Genomic DNA, 22932 nt, shown 5'->3' on the forward strand with positions numbered 1-22932 from the left:
TACTTCTACCTCAGTTTGAAATGGCGATCCCACCTCCACAAATCCTCAGAATGAGACTGTGTTTGAGAGCTGTCTCCTCCTGTTTTATATTCCTCTCTAGGGCTGGGATTAAAGGCATGTACCACTACCACCTAGTTTCTATGGTAATCTAGTGTGACTACTGGGATTAAAGGTATGTGTCACTACTGCCTGGTCTGTAAGGCTAATCTGTGTGGGTATTTTACTCTCTGAACTTCACACAAGTTTTATTTATTAAAATACAAATGAAATATCACTAAATTTCCCCTTTTGTCTAATATAAAAAAGGGAAGGCTATAACTAATAAAAGAAAAACTATATACAATAAGTACAATGACTATATACAATATATACAGTTAATAAATATATAAAAATGTCTATAGTCTGTTGCATTTGACAAATTCAGAAAAAAATACTCTATATCTATCCTATTTTGGTGAGTCCAAAGTCTTGTACCTATTTTACTTTCTATGATAACTTCCCTTCTGCATTAGGTAAACAAGGAAAGCTATAACTATAACTACCTGGTCTTCAACTCCCTCAGAGACCCAAGAAGGAAACAATATTAACTGAGTAAGCAGGAAGTGGAAGCAAGTGACTTCCAAAAAATATGTGAAATGACAGAAATAGCTGGCTAGTCACCCAAAGTTCCTCTGCAGCATTGGGGCATCTGTCTTCAGCCTACAGGCCTGGTATACCCAATAGACTTTTCTGTGAAGCAGGATATTCTGAAAGGCTGTCCTACGTTGTCTTGACAATGTTTGGCAGTCACTTTCTTTTGTGTCCTGCTTATCCAGTTAGGTCAGCATACTGTCAGCAGTTGAGACAAGGACATTTTCTTGCCCAGTGGTTTACTTTTGTCACAAAGAAAGTAAACTCCATGTAGAGTTTCTTCAATGTCCACTATCTTCTCTGAAGTAGATTGGTGCTGCCAGGAGTAGACATGTCCCTTTGTTATAAAAAAAAAAAGAGCCTATGTTATAAAACATCTTAAATGCTATATTCTGTAGCTTTCTGAAATGTTTTAAGATGACCTATTTATCTAAAATATATCTTTGTTTGATCTTGAAAACATGCCTAATGTTACTACAAGTTTGATTATAATAAGTGACTAATTACTAACCTGTATTTAAAACTAGTAGTTGGTTTTTAAAAGTAGATTCAATAATCTACCTTTTTATCTTATCATATCTATAGCCTTTCTTTTTTCTTTTCAGAGAAAATTCAATAATCTACCCATTTATGTAATTATATCTATATCCCTTTTTTCAAAACAAGAATCTTTAATCTAATTTCCTTTGTTTATCTTTATTCCTGGCCATTATCCATAACAACTTGTAATAAACACACTAAACAAAGACAAACATCCATAATCCAGTTTTTGGGAATGTGGGCATAGTTTTTAAGCTACTTCCTGTTGACTGGGAGCTTTGGTAATGTTATGGAACCCAGTGAAAATTTAGGATTATGGTCAAGTCCTGACTGGAGTATTCTGTGAGGCTTGGTCATCTCAGCCAGCAGTCTTGCAGCTGTTCTGGATGCAGAATTCAAAAGAAATTTCAACAGAGGTGCTCTGAAATGGATCATCTGGCCATCTGTTTCCTTTGAAACAGGGAGTCTTCCTTGATCAAACCTTACTTTTCTTAATCCAGATTAAATCCATAGCCTCTCATTTCCTGTGGAAAAAAAAAAACAAAACCTCAAAAAAGTTTTAAAAAAAGAAAAAGCAAAACCTCTTCTCTAAAGTAACATGTGTTTTGACATAAATTTTGAAGTCAAGACATTTTCAAAATATATTTATAATGGATTAATCCAGCAGCATTAATAATCAAATGTCTTTTAGCAGCTGTCACTCCTTCCTTAGCAGTCAAACAATTCAGAGATAGCACAATAACATACAGTATCCAGATTCTCTGTGTATTTTCCATCTTTATGTGGCTTTTTAAAAACTCTAATTCTTTTATTTTATTTTTTAATTTTTGGTTTTTATGAGACAGGGTTTCTCTGGGTTGCTTTGTCCTTGACCTCCACCTCTACCACCTCAACATGACAGAAGCGCTCACTTTGGTGAAACTCCAGCTCTTCTGTTTTCTCTCATTTGTTTAGATACCTGATCCAGTGCTTTTTTCTTTTGACACAGTGTCTAGTTCTCCACAAAGCCTGTTTCTATCACTTATGACTACAAATAGTTTCTCTTTATGGTCAACAATAACCTTCTACTTATTTTCAATGACTCTTTCTAAATAAACACAAAGAGGAGGAGATGCTCAATACTTGATCCTGGTCAGCTCCTTTTTCATATCAAAAAACTTTTCCTTCCAGTTGTCTTCTATGTTGGCTGCATTATCTTTAATAGCTTCACTTAACTCATTTGCTACGGATTCTAAGTCAGAACCAAGGTCTTCTGAACTCTCTACTCTCTGACACACCTCCTGGTTACAAGGAAGGAATTCCGATTTTTCACTTAAGTCATATTTTTCCTTCTTAAGGTCCTGACTATTTTTTTCCAAATGCATGCCTGTTTCAGTCTTGATCTTTAGCTGTACTTCCTGGAAATTGAGTTTTGAATCTGCCTCTTTTATTTCATTTAGCAAACTATCAATGTTTTTTGTCCCAGTTGCCTACTGTAGGAGTAACTTTAAATTTTCATTTGATGTGTCTTTCTGCAAGTAGAGAGTCTGGCTAGACCCCTGATCTTCCAGAACATCCATGGGTACCAACACATTAGGACTAGAAAACAGTTCAGAAATGCATTCCGAGTAGTCCTGGGTTTTGTCCTTTGCTGGTGCCCCACAACTGGTCTCTGGGGACTGCTCTTCACACCCATCTCCTGTAAGCCCTGCTAGCTCAGTCAGTAGCACATCGGACTCTTAATCCCAGAATTATGGATTCAAGACCCATATTAGAGGCCAATTGTAACACAATTTATAAAAACCCAGAGACAGAAATTGGAGTTCAACCTGAAGGTCAAAAAAACAAAATAGCCAGTCACTGGCTCTTACCTCTACCTCAGTCTGAAATAGTGATCCTGCTGCCACAAATCGTAAGAATGAGGCTGTGTGTGAAACCTGTCTCCTCCTGTTTTATAATCCTCTCTGATGCTGGGATTAAAGGCATGCAATACTACCTCCCACTAGTGTGGCTACTGGGATTAAAGGTGTATGTCACCACTACCTGGTCTGTAAGGCTGATCTGTGTGGGTGTTTTACTCTCTGAACTTCAGGCAAGCTTTATTTATTAAAATACAAACGAAATGTCACTACACAGGACTGTCTGCTGGCCATGGGTTTGGAACTGTCCATTGGAGCCAGGTAGGTTCACCATTTCAACTAAACACAGTAGCTGTCCCCAAACCCAAATTAATGTTACAAATAGTTCAGTGGGAGAAGAGGACATGATCCCCTTCCTCTATCCATGATGAGCTCTTGACAGGCCCAAGGAAAGCAGCCCCAACTGCCATGAGATCATGTTTGTTATGGCTGTCATGCTCTGAGTCAGCTTTTCCTAGATCTTCTCCCTGCCTTCCAGTTTTTCCATGTTTATTCATCTTCCATTTCCAGTGTCCCGAGTCATCAAGAAGGCAGGATAAATTCATATCATCTTTTCATTCAGTTTCTTCTCTAACTTCTGACATGAAGTGGCAGTTCATTAACTTTAATCTTTTCTTGTGGCTATGAGAACAGCTGTCCATATCCCTCTGTCATTTTAGCTGCATCCAATCTTGATATGGAATGTCTTCTTACAGCGAGTGCTAAGTATTTTATTTTTACATTATAGTAACTACTAATATCCTATTTTCAACACATATGTGTATACTTTGGAGGTCTTTTCCCCCCAAAAAAACACATTTATTTTCTAACAATGCATTTTGTAAATCAAAGTTATTTATGATAAATTAATAATGTACTAATTTGTAAAATATTTGCATTATGATTTCATAACAATTGTATGCTAGCAGTCAACACATATGCTAAAATAAACCTTAGCTATATATTTGAGACTTCCTGGGTCTACAGCTTGATAAATTTCCAGCATAGAGATGAATTCAGAATCATTGAATGGTATTCTAAAACTGTGCCCTAGATTTTAGATGTAGCATTGAAGTACACATTATAAAATGTTTGCTTTATTTTTATTTTTTGTTTACCGAGGGGCTGCACTTGCCTTTCTTGGTGCAACTATGGAGGTCAGAGGACAACTCGCAGGGCTCCGTTCTCTCCTACCACATGAGTCCCACAGGTTGAACTTGGGTTCTCAGGCTTGGCAGCAGCTGTCACCATTTGCTGAACCATCTCGATGGCCCTGAAATACTACATTTTAGTGTGATTGGCCTATCAGCTTCTGAGAACAGCACTTTAAAAATCTTGTAATTTTATGAGCTTTTGCTTTATGTATTATAAGGTTGTATTGATGCGTGCCTGAAGTTCTGGACAGCTGTGGTTTCCTGATAATTGCTTCATCATTGATCCACTATTTTCTTATCCCCAGGACAGTGTTGCCTTTTTCCTCAGTCCTACTCATATATCCCTTTAAAGTTCTTCTGGTCACTGTATCGAATAACCATAACTCTTATTTTACACCTTTCTTAGCCCCTTAGGTTTAACTTTATGTTCCTACATTACGTACATTTTAAGCATTCAGCTGAAAGTTTAACTGAAAGTTTAATTTTTATGACTGCAGATAAACTCTGCCATCGCTAGGCTTGTAGCTTCTGTTTTGCATACTGTGCTCTTTCTGTGGCTCCTTGTTGTACCTTCCCTGAGTATTGCAGGATTCTAGAATGTTATTTGTTGTTGACTCCCTCTCCAGTCCTCACCTCTGCACCCACATCATGTGTGGCTGGGCCTTCATCTTACTCCATCTTTAGAGACCTCCCTGTGGATAGCCATCTTTGGCTTCCTCGCCTTGTTTGGTTTGACCTACACATCCACTCATTTCTTGGTCTGTCGTTCATAGCGGCCTCCCATGCTCTCCTAGGTCCAGCCTCCCTTAGGAGTCATCCCATGGGTGTCCATGGCTGATGAAGGATGTCAGCTCTTTCATCTTCAAATAAATGAAAATTTGAACAATTTTTTTTAGATTGACAGTTTCTAGAATTTTGAAGAAGATAAACCGTTTTCTTCTCTGTCATTGTCACAGGCTGTGAATCTTTCTATAACACAACTTGTTCTTCAGCAGAAAACCTTCTTCCTGATTGCATTTAGCTCTTAAGTATTTCTCTGTGATTTATGAACACCAGCGGTCAATTTATCTGTCTGAATGCTGTAACTCTCTTTACTTTGAACAGCTGTGTTAAATCTAAACACATTCTGATTCCTTTCCTCACTATTCAAAGAAAACACCTTCATTAGGAGGTCCATGGGTTCAGTCTCTAATGTCATGGACAGTTGAACCTGTGTTGTTCTTTTGAGGTCTCTGAATGCAGCCTAATATTTCAGCCTGATGTCCTATTAGACAGCCATAGGTGGGAGCTCATTTGAGTGACATATTCCCTCTTTAGTCTGGCATGTGGAGTCTGCCTTATGTTAGGCATCTTAGCCTTTTAAGATAGCTTTACTTGTGTATTTATCCACAGGACATGTCCTCAGTAAAGTTAGTGCCTACAACTAGATTAATTCTCATTGAAAATACAACTATAGAACCTGGGAAAGCTATTGCTGTGGTTGATGAATACAGTCTGTATTACTGATCTTATATGTAGAACTCTCAAAACTACAACTGTGTAGTCACCTTTGTAAAAAGGCATCCTGGTTTACCATGTTGTGCAGAAACTAACAGCCTTGGTCCAGAAGCATATGTAGTTTGATACTTCCAAATGTCTTCCAGTCTTAGCATGGAGTCTTAAACAAGCCCTTCAGGAAAGAAGAAAATGAACAACTTCCTGATGCCATAACACACCCAGTGTCATATGGGGTCAAAAGAAAGGGTGGCCCAAGGTGGGGAGAAAATCGAGAAGGGTCAGAATCTTTCCTTTGAGGTACCCAGCGTCTGATGAGTCATGTGTTATTCCCTACAGCAGACGTGACCTCTTTAGCGGAGTCTCCTCTCTTCTTCATGCAGCAGCTGACCTTTGCTGTTAAAATCTTAAATCACTGAGATTCCATCTTACACCTGTCAGATGGCCAAGATCAAAAACACTGGTGACAGTTTATGCTGGAGAGGATGTGGGGAAAAGGGAACACTCCTCTATTGCTGATGGGAGTGCAAACTTGTACAGCCACTTTGGATATCAGTATGGCCATTTCTCAGAAAATTAGGAAACAACCTTCCTCAAGACCCAGCAATAACACTTTTGAGTATATATCCAAAGGATGCTCAAGGGCATGTGCTCAACTATGTTCATAGCAGCATTGTTTGTCATAGCCAGAACCAGGACACAACCTAAATGACTGTTGACCAAATGGGAAAAGAAGATGTGGTACATTTACACAATGGAGCACTACAGAGCAGGAAAAAAATTAATGACATCTTGAAATTTGTGGGCAAATGAATGGAGCTAGAAAACATCATATTGAATGAGTGAGGTAACCCAGACCCAGAAAGACAAATATGATATGTACTCACTCATAAGTGGCTTTTAGACATAAAGCTAAAAAATATCAGCCTACAAATCACAATCCCAGAGAACTTAGACAACAAAGAGGACCCTAGGAGACACATACATGGATCTAATCTACATGGGAAGTAGAAAAAGACAAGATCTCCTGAGTAGATTGGGAGCATAAGGGTAGAAGGGGAGGAAGGAAAAATGGAGGGGAGTGGAGAAAAATACGTAGCTCAATAAAAAGACACTTCAAATGTTATATTAAAATGCAAGTAAAAGCAATCCCAATTTTTGTTTTTATACTGTATGTGTGTGTGCATGCACACACAAACACGCACACACACGATTCCATTCTCCTCTTCTGAAAATTTCTATTGTAGTCTCTTGTTCCTGGGTGCTCACTGATCTTTTATTGATCCCTCCGACACAGACTTCATTCCCTTGCCTCTCAGCAGCTTATCTAGTATCAGGCCTCATCCACCTCCTCACCCCTCACCTTTGTAAGAATTGACACTAAACTATCTTTCCTCATCTGCTTGGCATTTTATATCCAGGCTAGGCACCAGTTAAGTTCGTCCTCTGAGCTGCAGTGGATCTGGTCACCTGCTAGAGATGCATCCTCTGATGCACAGTGGATCTGGCCACCTGCTAGAGATGCATCCTTTGAGCTGCAGTGATCTGGGCACCTGGTAGAGATGGCATTGCATCCTTCATTGTGTTACAGATGGGCATGTAGTTAACGATTCTCAGGGCTAATGAGCACTTGGTGGCAAGAGCCTTTGTCACCACCAACTTCCAACTCACAGGTCTTATAAGTGATGTGACAGTGAGTCACACTGCCCGCCCTCCTCACCCCCCGGCTAAGTAGGTGGGATCTTTTTGCTAGAAGATGCAGAACGGCTCAGGTGAATGACAGGGCACTGCTACCCACACGCGTCCCTGTCCCTCAGGAGCTTGGGAACTGGGAAAGAGCAGAAAGGGATCTTGTTTACCTTTCACAAAACAGAGAACACAGATGTTTGTGTGATGAGATGGGGTGGGGAAGGAGGGAGAGACAGACAGACAGAAGAGAAATACAAATTGAAGCTCTGTGAATTACCCTGAGAGATGCTCTATGTCTTGTTTCTAGAATTTTCTTTTTGCTTCCTGATCTTTCATAGACATCCTTGAGAAGTTCTGCTTTACTACCCCTCAACCAGCCATCCCTGAATCCCTGCATCATCCCCGAATCCCTGCATCCCTGCATCATCCCCGTATCTCTGCATCCCTGCCTCCTTGAGCAGCATCTGCTCTTGTTTCCTGACTGTGAGGCTTGGTCTAATAACATGCATGTGTCACCTTGTGCACATTGCTTACTGAACACCAGGCTTTATTTTGAGGTGACTGGAGAGTCAACAGCTACTGTGAGAATTAAGGGAAAGCTCCCACTTACACTCTGAACTCTACTCCCCTGATGGAAACAGCTCACAGAGACAGAAGACAGGCAGGAGGTGGACATTGATCCAGCCCTGATCTTACTCAGATTTCTTGTTTTATTCATACTTGTTGTGTGTGTATGTGTGTATGTGTATGGATGTACATGTGTGTGTGCATTTATATGTATAGAATTGATTACAGGTATATGCATGTGTGTTTACATGTGTGCATGCATGTATGTATATTGCTTAAATATGGGTGTGTGCATGTGTGTATGTATGTGTTTGTGTGTCTAAGTATGTGCAAGCGTGTATTTGCATGTTTAGGTGTGTATAATGCATGTATGTTTGTACATATGTTTAGTTATGTGCAATTTCATCATCTGTATAGGACCATTTGATTATAGCCTGTTACTGTTTGAATGTGTCTCACCAAAAAGTATGTGTTGAAAACTTAATCACCACTGCAGCCATACTAAGAGTGAGGACTCCCTGGAATGTTTTCTGAGCACAGCCCTCATGAATGGGTGAGTGGCCGCTCTCTCTCATGGTCTTCCCTATCTTCCTCCATGGGACAATGCAGAAGACCTGCAGCGGATTCGGAAACCCCTCCAGACCCGTGACCCAATGCATTTCTGAGCCTTCCAAGTTAACCCATCTGTGGAATTCTGTTGCAGTAGAGCTAAGCAGATCAAGACACCATCACAACCGAGACGCAGAGCAGTGAAACCCTGGCGGCCTTGGAGTCGTCGTCACCAGTATCACTTTGTCATTTCAGAATGACAATCATGGGCAGCATCACAGAGAAGTAACTTTTGAAGGCTGGCTTTTCCACTTACAGAAGTCCCTCAGTCTCCACTCGAGTCATTGCTTGTCCCATCTCTGCCTGGCATTGCTAGGTGGCATTTACAAGCGATGCCTCTGTGGTTATTCATAAGAAGTTTTAAAGTGACTCTAAGTTGCATTTCTATGAGATGCATCTAAGAACGCAGTTTCTGCAGTGTCTTCTGGACATGACAGGAGCGCTGTGTTCATGCACTCCACAGCAGCAGCGGTTGCATGCACAAGGCCTTCCCCAGATCAACATCCACAGCAGGGGTCGGGGGTCATGATCTGAGGAGCTGTTGACAGTTGATGTCTTCTTGGGCAAAGAGAATCAGTTTTCTTTAAGAGTGCAAGCCCTGGTGCATCTAGCCTGTTTCGGCACATGGATCCGCACCCATGACTATATGGGCAGTACCACTGGATCAATGGGTTACAAGAGAGAAGAAAGAGGACCCAAAGTTGACAGGAGTGGGAGCAAGGGGATCTGAGAGGTGGGGGAGTAGATGTGGGTAAGATCCAAATCCATTGTATGCATGCATAGAATTCTCAATATATTCATATATACATACATATATATGCATACATACATACACACATACATACATATATACGTACATATCAGAAAATCATGTGAAGGAAAATAAGGAAAAAGAAGTTATATAGTATTGATTATGAAAGAAAGAATTCAGTTTCTGAGTCACATGGTGAGCAGCACCCACCCGTGTGCATGGCTGCGAGTCTCTCCTCCCCAGTATCACTCTTGTTACTGCTGGGTGTTTTAGCCACTCTGATAGTAGCTACATTGCTCACTGTAACAAATTGCCAAGGACTAGGTGGCCTATCCAGCAATTACCTAGTCACAGGTCTGGAAGCTGCGGGTTCAATATCAGCCGGCAGCAGCTCACTCTGCAGAACAAAGGCACGAGCTGTGTCCCTGTACTGGGACACCCACTTCATTCATGACTGACGGCTTTCTGCCTTTATGACATCATGCAGTCCTAACCACCTACCATTGGCGCCATCTCCGGAGGCCATCTTGTCACCCAGGAGGGGCAGAGAACATCACTTTAACATTGGGATGGAGGGGAACATACACAGCCCATGCACACGCTGTGCCACTTCTCATTTGTATCTGAGAGTCTCTGTGCTTTATTCTGGGCTGATGGAGCCCAGCTTCATTAGCCTTTCTCCGTAGCTGCTGTGTATCACTGAAGCGAGCGTTTCCTCTGACTCCCAAAGCCAGCCAGGGTCCACTGTGTCTAGCGTTGCACATGCCTCACCCGGGCCTTTATGGTCTCCTCATTTTCTCAAGCTTCTGAACAAATCATTATTTCTAAACTGGTAACAATTGGCAGATCACCCCTTCCCACCCACCCCAAAGCCTCTTAATTCTAGAATATTAGCACAGATGAAGCTGACCCTGAGTCCTGCATGATACGGTTGGGAAGGACAGCATGGAGGCCTGGGGGCGGGCAGCCATCACTGCTCTTTCACTGGGTTGACAGAGCCTCTGTGGCCACAGCAGCCAGGGTCACCGTCCTCCAGTTGCCTCGAAAGGTCCTCTCCTCCCTCCTCCTCCTGCACCCCCTTCCTGCCATAGCCCTGAGTTACCCCCAGTTCCTTAACTGCTCCTTTCCGCTTCTTTCTAATAACCAAGCTACAGAATGAGCCAGTCTTTGCTGCTTGGCCCATCTGGTTTTCAGCTCCCTGTCTGTGGGTGGGGTGGAGCGCAGAGGAGTTCCACTCTGTTTCCATGGGACACTACCAGGATCCTGCTGAAATGGCAAAAGGGCAGGAGAGGGCCTTCTGCCCTGTGGGTGTGTTTTCCGAAACCCTGCCGCATTTGCCAGGTGGGACTTTGCTGCGAGAAAAACACTTTTCCCTTGAATCCATGTCCTGGGTTTTGTGATCCTGAGAGCACTACTGACTTTCATTGCTGGTTTGTTTTCTCTGCCAACATTGTCCAGCATTTGCTTTGAAACTTCTGCTTGGAATGACTTGGGGTCCTTTATTGCCTGTGCTGAAATGGATGCCAGCCACTGAGCAACTCACTGGAGGTTACAACTCAATTCTTCCGGGAGTGGGTGTAAAAGGTTAATGTTGGATTCAATTGGAGCATCCTCGGGTCTCAGCAGGAAGTATCCAGAGAATATCTACGAGGTAGTCAAGTGGTAGAAGAATGAAAAGGCCTGGTGTTGAAGGCGTTTCTGCCAGATACTTCCTGGAAACATGCCTTCCAACAACATCACAAAGCGGGCAAGGCATGGTCAGCGTGGCCGACTTCCAAGGTTTATGTCAGTGTGTAGACTAGCCATTTCCACCCTCAAGGGGCTGCTGTGAGGCTGAGCATGGCAGATACACATGGAGCTCTATAAGTGAGTTTTATGAACTGGGGCCTGCCTTGGGTGCTGGCGTCACCTGGAGTCCCCCTGGGCAAGTGAGAGTCAGAACTTAAAGATACATCTCCCAAGGCCTTTCACTGCGCCTCTTGGGAGAGCTTTGAGGTCAGGTGTGTCTAGCCAGGTGTCTCTTGGGAGAGCTTTGAGGTCAGGTGTGTCTAGCCAGGTGTCTCTTGGGAGAGCTTTGAGGTCAGGTGTGTCTAGCCAGGTGTCTCTTGGGAGAGCTTTGAGGTCAGGTGTATCTAGCCAGGTGTCTCTTGGGAGAGCTTTGAGGTCAGGTGTATCTAGCCAGGTGTCTCTTGGGAGAGCTTTGAGGTCAGGTGTATCTAGCCAGGTGTCTCTTGGGAGAGCTTTGAGGTCAGGTGTATCTAGCCAGGTGTCTCTTGGGAGAGCTTTGAGGTCAGGTGTATCTAGCCAGGTGTCTCTTGGGAGAGCTTTGAGGTCAGGTGTATCTAGCCAGGTGTCTCTTGAGAGAGCTTTGAGGTCAGGTGTATCTAGCCAGGTGTCTCTTGGGAGAGCTTTGAGGTCAGGTGTATCTAGCCAGGTATCAGGAAGTCTAGCTTCCTGCTCATCTTTGTCACTAACAGAGTTCTGGAGCCAAAGGCTCCTGTCACCTGTAAAATGATAAAAGAATAGGGGGTAATCCTTGGGGAGCCTCTTAGTGGATGGTTCTGATACTTCATGACTATTCTGTGAATGGCCTGTGGTATGTGATTGGCAACAGTAGCAGGGCGGGGGTGAGATGGAGGACAAAAAAACCTTGAAGCACCTCAGGTCATATTGGTATATGACTTCCACATTTAGCCACCCTGCCCTTCTAGATTCATTATTCATCATAGACAGCATCTAGATCTTCCTAAATGAGCATTAATTTGTATTAAATTTAAAAATATTACAAATCCATTCCCCCTGACCTTTTGGAGTGACTGTGTATCCATGTTGGGTTCCTACTTAGCTTTCACTGTCAACTGGCATAGTCTAGAGTCACCGGAGAAAGGAGTCTCTTGACGGGCTGCCCAGATGTAGGAGGAGGGCCCGCTTGTTCTTCCCAGCTGCCCGGTTAGCTTACCCCCAAAATAACCATACAGAAACTGTATTAATTAAATCATTGCTTGGACCATTAGCTCTAGCTTCTTATTGGCTAATTCTTACATCTTAATTTAACCCATTTTTATTAATCTGTGTATCACCACGAGGTCACGGCCTACCAGCAAAGTTCCGGCACGTCCATTTCTAGCGGCTGATCCATGGCATCTCCTGACTCCACCCTTCTTTATCCCAGCATTTAGTTTAGTGTTTCCTGTCTACATAAGTTCTACTCTATCAGGCCAAGACAGTTTCTTTATTCATTAACTAATAAAAACAACATAGACAGAAGAACCTCCCACACCACCCAGATCAGTCTGGTGTGTCGCCCATGTCTGTAGGAATTGTCTTGATGGTTAATTAATAATATCGGTGGGCCCAGCTGTGGGCAGCACCATTCCCTAGGTGTGTGATCCCGGGCTGTATAAGAAGGCTAAGTAAGTATGAGTCTGTGAGCAAGCTAGAGAGGGAGCTAGCTAGCAGCCTTCCTTCATAGCTGCTGCTTGAATTCCTGCCCTGACTTCCTCCAGTGATGGACCATGACCTGGAAGTCTAAGCCAAATAAACCCTTTGTTTCCTAAGTTGCCTTTGGCCATGGTGTTTACCATAGCAACAGAATGAAGCTAGAACACTGTGTATCATTTTAGCACCTGCAAGTGTGGGAGTTGGCTGTGTTCTCCTTAAGCATGTTCACAGCGCCGTGTGACGTCATCGTCATCTATGAATAGAATGGTTCACCATCCACGGTGACAACTCTGTGGACATTGGACAGTAGCTTTCCCTTGCCTTGCCTCCAGCTGGGTACTAAGCCAGACACAGCTTTTTAATTTTTTTGTATTTATGTATTTATTTGTGTGTGTGTGTGCGCGCGCGCCTGCGTGCATGGGTGCACGTGACTGTGGCACGCACACGGAGGCCAGAAAAGGGTATCTGGTATCCTCCTCTGTTACTTTCTCTGCCTACTCCTTTGAAATGGTTCTTCCTTTACCTGGGGTCCTTGTTTTTCAGTTAGGCTGGAAACCAGCAAGCACCAACCATCTTCCTGCCTCTGCCTCCTGCAGGTTCGTAGAGTGACAGGCCTGTGTGAGATACCCTGCTTGTTTTGCAGATAGTGATACTGAACTCTGGTTCTAATGATTGCCTGGCGAGTATTCTTAGCCACTGAACCATGCCTCCAGCCCTTCAGTTGTTTTTTCCCTTTCCATAAGTAAGCTCACTCCCTGGGCTTCATGTAAGCAGAACAAGGCAGCAGTTACCTTTCTGTGACCTAGTGCTGTTAGTATAACATACGCTCTGGTTTTCCCGCCCCACAGCCACCCCCGCCTCCTTCCTTCTTACCCCCCCCACCTCCCTTCCTCCATCCCTTCCCTTCCTTCTGTAGTTCTCCTAGAAATTGAATACAGGGCCTCACACATGCTACCTGAGCCATCTACTACTAAGTTCTATTCCCAGTCCCCGCATCGGATTTTCTAAGTTTGTTTTTGATTAAGTTCTTTTACATTTATTTTTATTTTATGTGTATGCACCTGCATGTGTATCTGTGTACCATATGCATGTAGTACCTGCAGAGGCCTGAAGAGGACATCACATCCCCTAGGACCAGAAATATAGACAGTTGGGAGCCACCATGTGGGTACTAGAAATTAAAACAGGAGCCTCTGGAAAAAGAGCCAGTGCTCTCAACCTCTGAGCCATCTCTGCAGCTCTGTCCCAACCCCAATTTTAAAGGCAGCTTTCCCCAGAAAAACTTTTGAAAAGAGATGGGCTGGCTGCCAGCTTCCTGAGATGCAGGTATAGCTGCCCCGAGAGTCTTTATTCGGTCTTAGCAGTGTCAGAGTCTCATAGAAGAGCCAGTGCCTCTGGCTTTGGGGACGTCATGCTTTCTGCAGAGCAGGGACCTGTCCCTGTGACCTCCATCTGTTCATCTGGAGGCTCCGGGCCTTGGCTGAGTCTCTAAGAACCTTCCAGATCATCAGCCCAAGTCCATTTCCCAAATGGACTTGGCTCTGAGTGCTCCTGAGTCTATAGCAGCTCCCTGCAGTTGTTGAATGAATTATTTCTCAGATTGTTCCCTGAGAGGCCTTAATGCAAGCCTCAGGAGAGATATGGGCATCTTTGCTTTTCTAAACTGATTCCCTTACCCTCGGTATCTTTTCAAAATTGAATTCAGCCATGCCTGGATGAGTCCAGGGAAATGGTTTGGGGTTCTAAGGATTCCGAATCCCCAGAGGTCGAAGTCTCTAATGTCCAATGATGTAGGAGGATTTTCAGATGATGTCTGCAGGAACTGCTCTGTACTCTAAAACCTTATGAGGGTTCAACTTGACACAATCTAGACTCCCCTGGGAAAGGAGCATCAATAATGGATTGGGTAGAGCAAAGTGTCCCGTAGGCATGTGGGAGGGGTCGTCTTGGGTAGAGCAGGTGGTCCTTCGGGCGTGTCTGTGGGAGGTTGTCTTGATTATGTTCACTGATATGTGTGGACCCAGGGTAAAAGTGCCCGGGTTTGGATCCTGGACTGTGTAAGAGTGGACAGCTAGCTGAGCACAAGCAAGCGTGCATTCATTCTCTCTCTGCTCGTGACCAGATGTGACCAGCTGCTTCGAGTTCCTGCCTTGCCTTCTCCACAATGATGAACTATAACAGAATTGTAAAATGAATAAACTCATTTCCTCTTAATGTTGTTTTTGTCAGGGAATTTATCACAGGAACAGACATGAAATTAGGACAGTCATCCCCATATTACCTACAATGCCTATTGTGATGTTGAATGAATTGGTGTTTTATTACATTGTTCAGGGCAATGACAAAAGAAAGCTTTGCTTGTATACATTAAGCAGATGCACAATTATTATCAAGTGTTTTCTCTCTGTAGTTGGTTGATCTTTGGATGTGGCACCTGCCAGTGTGAAGGGCGGGGTGCATTGTCTGCTGCAAGCAACACTCTGCTGTCTAGAAAGGAAATTTAGAAAGTCCCTTTGCTCTCACAATGTAAGAAGTTAATATTAAGGAGAGAATTCAAGGGACTGTTAAACAAAACCCACGGGGTTGTGGGGTTGGAAGGAAGGAGGCTGGCGTGGGCACCAGCAGATCCCCGACTATCAGAAGGCCACGGCCTCCAAGAGTGGCCAGTGTGACCTGGTTCTTTTGAGTAGAACTGGGTTTTAGTGACTAAGCCATTGCTTATATCATCATTATGCCTATGGACTCCAGGTTTGACCCACTACTTACCTGGTCCCAGTTATGTGTAAAAGGGAGTAGTGACCCGTGGTAATGAGCAAGCTGTGGACGATGACCTCACTCGGCCCTAGTGATGTATGAGGCCACTGTGGTTTGCAGGGGTTAAAGTCATAGCAATGTGAGCCCCGGAGAGGACAATCCTTTTGGTACCTTCCAGCTGCTAGTGGTGGGTGATGCCTGGTGGCTCTTGGCATTCCACTGTTCTATGTCCCATTGAGACCTTGCTCTTCCTCCCAGGAACTCCCTGTGACTCCTCATGTCATCCTCCTTCAGTCTGCACCTGTGTCTCTGTCCATGGGAGTGTGTGTGTGTGTGTGTGTGTGTGTGTGTACGTGTGTGTGTGTGTGTGTGCGTGTGTGTGTGTACATGTGTGTGTGTGCGTGTGTATGTGTGTGTGTGTGTGTGTGTGTGTGTGTGTGTGTTTGTGAGAGAGAGAGAGAGAGAGAGAGAGAGAGAAGGAGTGTGTGGGTAAATGTGCCACAGAGCCTATGTGGAAGCCATAGGGCAACCTGGCATGCCAATCAGTACCTTCATCTTGTTTGACACGTGATCTCTTGACTATTCGTGGCTGCCTTGCCTGGAAAGCCCATCTGCAATCTTCTAGGAATTCTCCTGCCTCTGCCTCTTATCCCGACACAGGGGTGCCGGAATTGCAGGTGTATGCTACTATATTCAGTTTCACACAAGTTCTGAAGAGTCACACTCAGGTCCTATGCTTTCATGGCAAGTATTTTACTCACTGAGCCATCACTACACCCCTCTTTGTCCCTGATAGAAGCACCCCAGTCACAGGAGATGAGCACCTACCCTAATGACCTTACTTTCACGTAATGACCTGTATAAAGACAGTTTCCGAATATGGCAATGTAAGGGCCTCAGAAAATGGGTTTCACTGTTGGGGGAAAACAGTTTGATGTACAGTTCCTGGATAAATAAACTCTGAGAACAAAACAACTAAAACCATTTTGGTCATGACACACAGCAGGGTACCCAGGGTATCTTCTGACGTCCCAGAGTGTGTCGCTCTTGTGCAAACCCACCTACTTCACCGTGTTCTCATGTGTCATGTTCTTAGTACTGTCTCGTCTCCTCTTCCTCACGTCATTCCGTGACCCACTCTGTCACATCCTTGATCCAGATATTGACACACACCTTCCTCCAGTGCACTGTACACAGCGGATTGCCAGTGGGCATTCATCAAATGTGTTCATCATTGTTCACTTGCCTGTCTTACCAGAAAATGTTTCAAATACAGATTTTAGCTTGAGGGGAAAAATCGGTAATGCTGAATAATTTTACCATAGATTCAGTCATACTTTCCAGGTAGGTGAAAGGAGCTAGCAGTAGTTCCCTGGTCTGTAGAGAGAGCCACCAACGACTCCAATGATAGATGCAGAGAACTTGAGTCCTTCATAAGGCAGTGTGGCTGGCAGAGACAGCGTGACCAATGGGAGAGCCTTTCCAGCCAGCATGGTGGTGTTATAGAAATAGCCTTAGGTGTGTGTACACTTGAAGCTCTGAGCTCTCCTCTGTAATAATAAGAGCGGTGGGGCTGTGTTCCCAGCACCCCAGCCACCTGCTTGCTTATGCCCGAAATAACAACACACAAACTGTATTCATTTAATCACTGCTTGGCCCATTTCTATCTAGCCTCTTCTAGGCTAATTCTCACATATTAATTTAGCCCATTTCTAATCATCTGTGTAGCGCCCCTAGGTGCGCTTACCGGGAAGATTCTAGCCTATGTCCATCCTGGGTCAGAGCTTCATCGCGTGTGTCTGCCTGGGAGCTGGGAGCATGGCGTCTCTCTGAGGCGTCTGCTCCCGAGAGGAGAGCTGTGGAGTCTGAGCTCACTTCCTCTTCCTCCCAGCGTTCTGTTCTGTTTACTCCTCCCACCTATCTTCTAACCAATGAGGGCCAAGCAGTTTCTTTTTATTTAACCAATGACCTTCCTCCATCACTCCTCCTACATTATACTACCTTGGATCACTTCATCTGTGGCTCTGATACTCAGTTTCTTCACTTGAAAAGTGAAGCCAGGAAAGGCTGTTCCTATGACAAACCTTGGTGGTTTGGCTAGAAATGACCAGAGTGGCCCCCATAGGCTCATAGGTTTGAATGTTTGGTCCCAGTTGATGGAACTATTTGGGAAATATTAGGAGGTTTGGCCATGTAGAAGGAGGTATGTCACTGGGGGTGGTGGGCTTTGAGGTTTCAAAAGTCCATGCCATTCCCAGGTTTACCTCTCTGCCTCAGGCTTGTGGATCAGATGTCATGCCTGCCTGCTTGCTGTCATGCTCCTGCCATGACAGTCATAACCCTGAAGCTGAAAGTCTCCAATAAACTTTCTCTTATATGCCTTGCCTTGGCCGTGGTGTTGTGCAACAGCCATGGAAAAGTAACTAAGACAGAAGTTGTCATGAAGGTCAAGGTAAGGAATGAAGAAAGATGTTTCATAAGACCTGAAGACTTGCAGGGTACTAGGAAGTTGTGTTTGCTTTTGCTTTGTGTCTCTACATGGCCTTTGCTATGGAAGGTGTATGCTGGAAACAACAACAACAAAAAAAAAAAAAGACAGTCAGCCAGCAAGAAAGACGGTGTTGTGTTCTCGGGGAAAATTAGCTGCGAGTCAACAGAAAGTTCTGGCAGAGCAGCACAAAAGAAAAGCAGTGAAGTAAGAAAGCAGCTGCCAGCGTGAGGACAAGCATGGGCTGCTAAGGACAGGACAAGGACATGAGCAGCTTGGGAAGAAGGGAGGACATACAGCTCTGGAGGGCTTTCTCTCGACCCCTCCCTCGGACTTTTTCCTCATCATATTTTGACTGACTTCCCTGGTTCCAGAAGCGCCTCAGACCTCTGACACAGTCCCTAGAGCTGCAATGTCCCCATGGAGATGAGACCAACAGTGGAGATGATGAAAAGGAAAAAGCCATACCCAGATGTCTTTTGCTGGGGCATAATAGTCGATCGGTCTCTTTTCCAGGTATTTTCTGTCAGTTCCCAACAATGTGTCATTTTCCTCGCTAGTGCAGGCCTACAGCTGAGGACGGAAGCTCTTCTGTCGCTTTCTTCTTGCCGAAACCCTTGTCAGCTTGTTTTTGCCAGTCTTTCCATTGTCATTGCTTCCAGAATTGCTTGCAGAATTTCAGTGCTGTTTGGTGGCGTATTGAAGGCAGACTGTAAAGATGAGTCAACCAAGGGATGAGTTTCTGCTGTTGATCCTTGGTAGGAAAAAAATTCTCCTTTGCATAATGAATGCAGAAGGCATTTTGCATATTTCTTTATCTGTTGCTACCCTGGATCTTTCCTTTGACCACAATGAACTTGGACTTGTAATAAAGACCTGAGTAATGCTAGATGTCTTGAAACAGAACAGCATCTCCCTACCCACTGCCATCCAGAAGGCCAGCCTGGGCCCCATGTGCCTGGTTCAGGGATCTCAAGATCTCTAGAAGGACAATATGGTTGGCATTTAACCACTGTTTGCTTTTATATCTGCATCCGTTTTTCTGAACAATTCCTTGTCCTCTGTAACGCCCTGGAAGTTGGTTCAGTGGTCCATATAGGCCAGACTCTGCAGTAGCAACCCCAGCTGTCTTCCTCGGGAGGCTCCTTTCCAGCAGCAGCAGCACAGCTCATCCCCAGCCCCGTGCAGGGCTCACTGCATCCGTTGTCATCCTTCATCTGCACATCTTATCTATTATCTGGAAGGTTCCTGCTGTGGGAGGAAAGAAGGACAGTATAGCATTGCATTCACATACTGATGGAGACAGCAGCATTGCAGCGACTCTGATGTCGTCATTTCAGGCCCAGCAGGCAGACTGGGGTTCGTTCTCATAGGTCTCAAGGGAAGGGGGACATTTTCACACCACTTGTTTGACCAGTGGTCTACAGCCAGGCTGTCTCTGACTACTGGATGGAAGGAGTGGTGAGAACTCTGAGGAAGGGATGTGGGACTTCGAGGATAGGGTGGAAGAACACATTTAGTTAAGGTGTATCCGTTATATGAGCAGGGGATGTGCCGCCATACCTTCTGATGCCTGGAGTCTGACAACTTGAAGTCTGTAAACTTTCCTGGTGCAGGACAGGGTGAGAATGATGCCCACCATTCTCTGGAACTCGGGAGCCTGGGGAAGGTATCAGGGTATAGACATTCATTCTTGGACCAGCTCTCAGTAGATTGCCATTTCATCTGCAGCAGCCAACAGAAAAGGGTGGCTACAGATGGTCATGGCTTGATCAGTCCATAGCTCAAAACCTAGCATTAGCCTTAGAAAGTTAGAATTCTGTGCTATCTGCTGGGCATCCCTCCACACAGGGCATCTGCCCTCAGAAGTCCCTCGGGCACAAGAGTGGGGGTAAAGCAGGATCTCACTCTACCCTAGAGAAGAAGAGGCTCTGTCCAGAGCTGGAGGAGCATGCTGACATTTCCTGAGCTGCTGTATCCCCCTTTCTCATGGGGCGGTATCCCCTTGATTTCTCTTCACTGTTTACAGGTTAGGAAATAGTCTCCTGTCTCAAAAGATCAAGAGAGACCTCTGTAATTTGGGGGCTCCACAAGTTTGGAAACTGTGCCGATTCCCTGCTCTTTCTGTTTTCAACACCAGCTATTTCTAACTCTCCTCTTGCAATGAGCCCTGGTTGGCCACTCTCAGAAGCCAGAAAATGTCCATCAAATTGGATCGAAGGTGGGGAGTGTGCCCAGTCTTGCTTCCAGTTCCATGCTCACTGCAGGCCCAAAGTTGAGACCGCAGGGGAGCCCTGGCCGTACTCTGCAGGAACTTCAAATTTTCAGAGGTCTTTTGTCCTGCCAGGTCTTTCTGACCATGTCCAGTGAGCTCCAATGACCTCATGCCCCCATTAATTCTGTGCTGTATTTAGTTTGGATGGAAATACAGACTTCCTAATTTAATCACTAACTAGGTAACCATGGAGATGACATCAAGCCTCCGGCTTCCTGATAAACCTGGTGAACGGTGGAAGTGCTGCTTACAGGGTATGCAAACGGTCAGTAAGGCTTTGCCTGCAGGTCTCTGCTAAGCTGCCCTTGGCCTCTGGTGTTTGTTAGGATTCAGAGATGGGAAAGCCAGCAATCATGGCCTCTGTCTCAGTGCTTGCTTTTTCTCTCCTCTCTTGCAGGTTTTTCAACACTCCCACACTGGACATTATATCCTGAGCAAAATTCCTCATGGGTAAGATGGTTCTTCCTTGTTCTCTCCCTTGGAAATCTGCAGACCAAAGTGAGACAGAGGACACTGAGGCTCTGCCCAGCCCTTAGGGCAGGAATGGGGCACCACGGATTGGAAAAGTGCTGTGGCTCTTCTTTTGATAATAGGACGGAGTTAGCAGAAGTTACTTAGTCCAGCTGCTGACACCTCTGGGAAATCTCCTCCCTAATGCCCACTCCCTGCTCTGATTCTGTGGAGCAAGATCACTTGTGTCTCCACATGGGGTGCACACGCCGGATGGAACCCAGCTCACCTGGGTAGGCTCTTGGCTCTAGTCTCAATAGTAGGAAGGAAGTCCCTTACTTCCCCACACAACAGAAACAAAGCTTCATGTTGGTGCATGGGCTACTGTGGCCATAGCTCCAGAAGTGCCTTGAGAAAGGAACCAAAGAAATGAGTCACAGGGAGAAAGAACTGGCTCTGCCCAGCAGTTCAAGAGTGGTGTGTGTTTGTGGTTCACGCTCTTCACTGACATGATTGTGTTCCCAGAAGCAAATTCTCGGTGCTTTTGATCGGATCACCCAGCCTCGTGCTGTTTTATGGCCTTGAATCGTGTTGCTAAGCCTACCTGTGCTCCCCCAAGTACGTAATCATAGCTCGCCTGGCAGAGCACTTGCCTAGCTTGAATTAACCCCTGGGTTTGGCCCCAGCACTGTATACATCTGGCATGGTGACACAAACCTGCATTCCAAACACTTGAGACACAGAGGCAAGAGGATCAGAAGCTCAAGGTCATCCTGTGCTATGAAGAATTTTGCAGTCAGGCTATGCTACAGGAGACCCTGTCTAAGAAAATACAAAGTACGGGGTTAGAGCCCAAGGGCACAGATGAAAGGGAAACCATGAGCAGGACTGTTGACAGATTTTTCAGCTCCAGGAAGGCACATTTCATTCTATATTGGCAATATAATTATATTACCTAGCCATTGATTCCCACAGATTAGGACACCAGTCAAGTTTGTGAAGCCGTTGGCCCAGATTAAGAGCCAGCAGCAGTGCTGACCTTGGAAAGCCCGTAGATGTGACTGTGTTGTTTGCATATTTACCCTTTCTGTCTCATCCCTACCGGCTCCTCCCTCTGCCCACTCCCATCCCCGAGTCTCCATCATTTGTTTCTGGGCATCTTGGTCCTGGGCTCCCATTGTCTCCTACATTCTGTTCTGTGCTCTCTGTCTCCCCCAACGATGCTCTGAGAAGGATAGGTACCCAGGGCTTACCCTGGAAGAGAGAACTGTGGTGCTAGCCTCATCCTGCAGCTTCTACAGATGCTGAGGTTGAGACACAACATTTCCCTGACAAACGCCAATAAACAACAGCAGGTGCTGCTGAACCATATCGCTCCGGAAGAGAGCTTTAGCCACAGAATGAATGTTTAGACTGCTGTCTGTTCTCTGCTAAGCTTAGGCAGAATGAGGGCATGTCCTTAGAAAATAAACATGGTGGGCTTAGCTTCATTTGGACTTCAGACAAAATTGCCTGCATGGAGATAAAGGACAAATGTGTTGGAATGGGGCTGTTGGTTTATTCATGGTATTAAACCAAAGAAACTGAGCATTACTGAACATAGTAAACAGAAAGTATCCATGGCAAGGGAAGATGTGGAGAGATGGCTTCGTGGCTAAGAGTGCCTGCTCCTCTTCCAGAGGATGGGAATTCAGTTCCCAGAACGAACATCGGGTGGCTCACAACTGCCTGTATCTCCAGCTGCAGAGCACCAAACTTCCTATTCAAGCTTCTGTGTGTACCTGCGCTCACATGACCTATACTCACAGAGACACACATACATAACACGTAATTTAAAACAATAAACTCAGTCTATAAAAAGTGAAGTATTCGCATATCAGAGCAGAACCTCAGAAGTTGCTCAAGGAGCGGGAGTCATCCTACCCAGCTTAAAGCAGACAGACATCCTCAAAGGCCGTGGCCTTCAGAGGATGGAGTGATGGCTTGAGACTCATCCCCCATCCTGGAAGCAATGAATGTGTGGAACTTGCTGAATCTTTCATTCTGCCGTACATAAATTCATAAAGCTCCACACACAGTTTACACCTGACATATTAAGATTTTACTGCATCTGGGAGGACTCAGGAGAAATGGATTCCAAGAATTTTGTCTGAGTGTTAGATAAAGCAGCTGGCAAATCTGAGGGTGGTGGAAAAGGCTGGGCTCTGGGCTTA

General features: G+C 44.9%; 1 protein-coding gene across 4 annotated transcripts in view; it reads left to right on the top strand.

Annotated features, from left to right (window-relative positions):
- The window catches only part of Dpp6 (dipeptidyl peptidase like 6), an 866060-nt gene that overhangs the window by 655449 nt on the left and 187679 nt on the right, over positions 1–22932 (top strand). For all 4 annotated transcript variants that reach the window (XM_041640587.1, XM_041640589.1, XM_041640586.1 and 1 more), the window contains exon 6: positions 20667–20719. In XM_041640587.1, coding sequence (XP_041496521.1) covers positions 20667–20719 — 53 coding nt within the window. The remainder of the gene's footprint in view (positions 1–20666; positions 20720–22932) is intronic.

This window comes from Microtus oregoni, unplaced genomic scaffold (genome assembly GCF_018167655.1).
Source record: "Microtus oregoni isolate MIOR12 unplaced genomic scaffold, Mior012 000064F_ref0000363, whole genome shotgun sequence".
Taxonomy (NCBI): Eukaryota; Metazoa; Chordata; class Mammalia; order Rodentia; family Cricetidae; genus Microtus; species Microtus oregoni.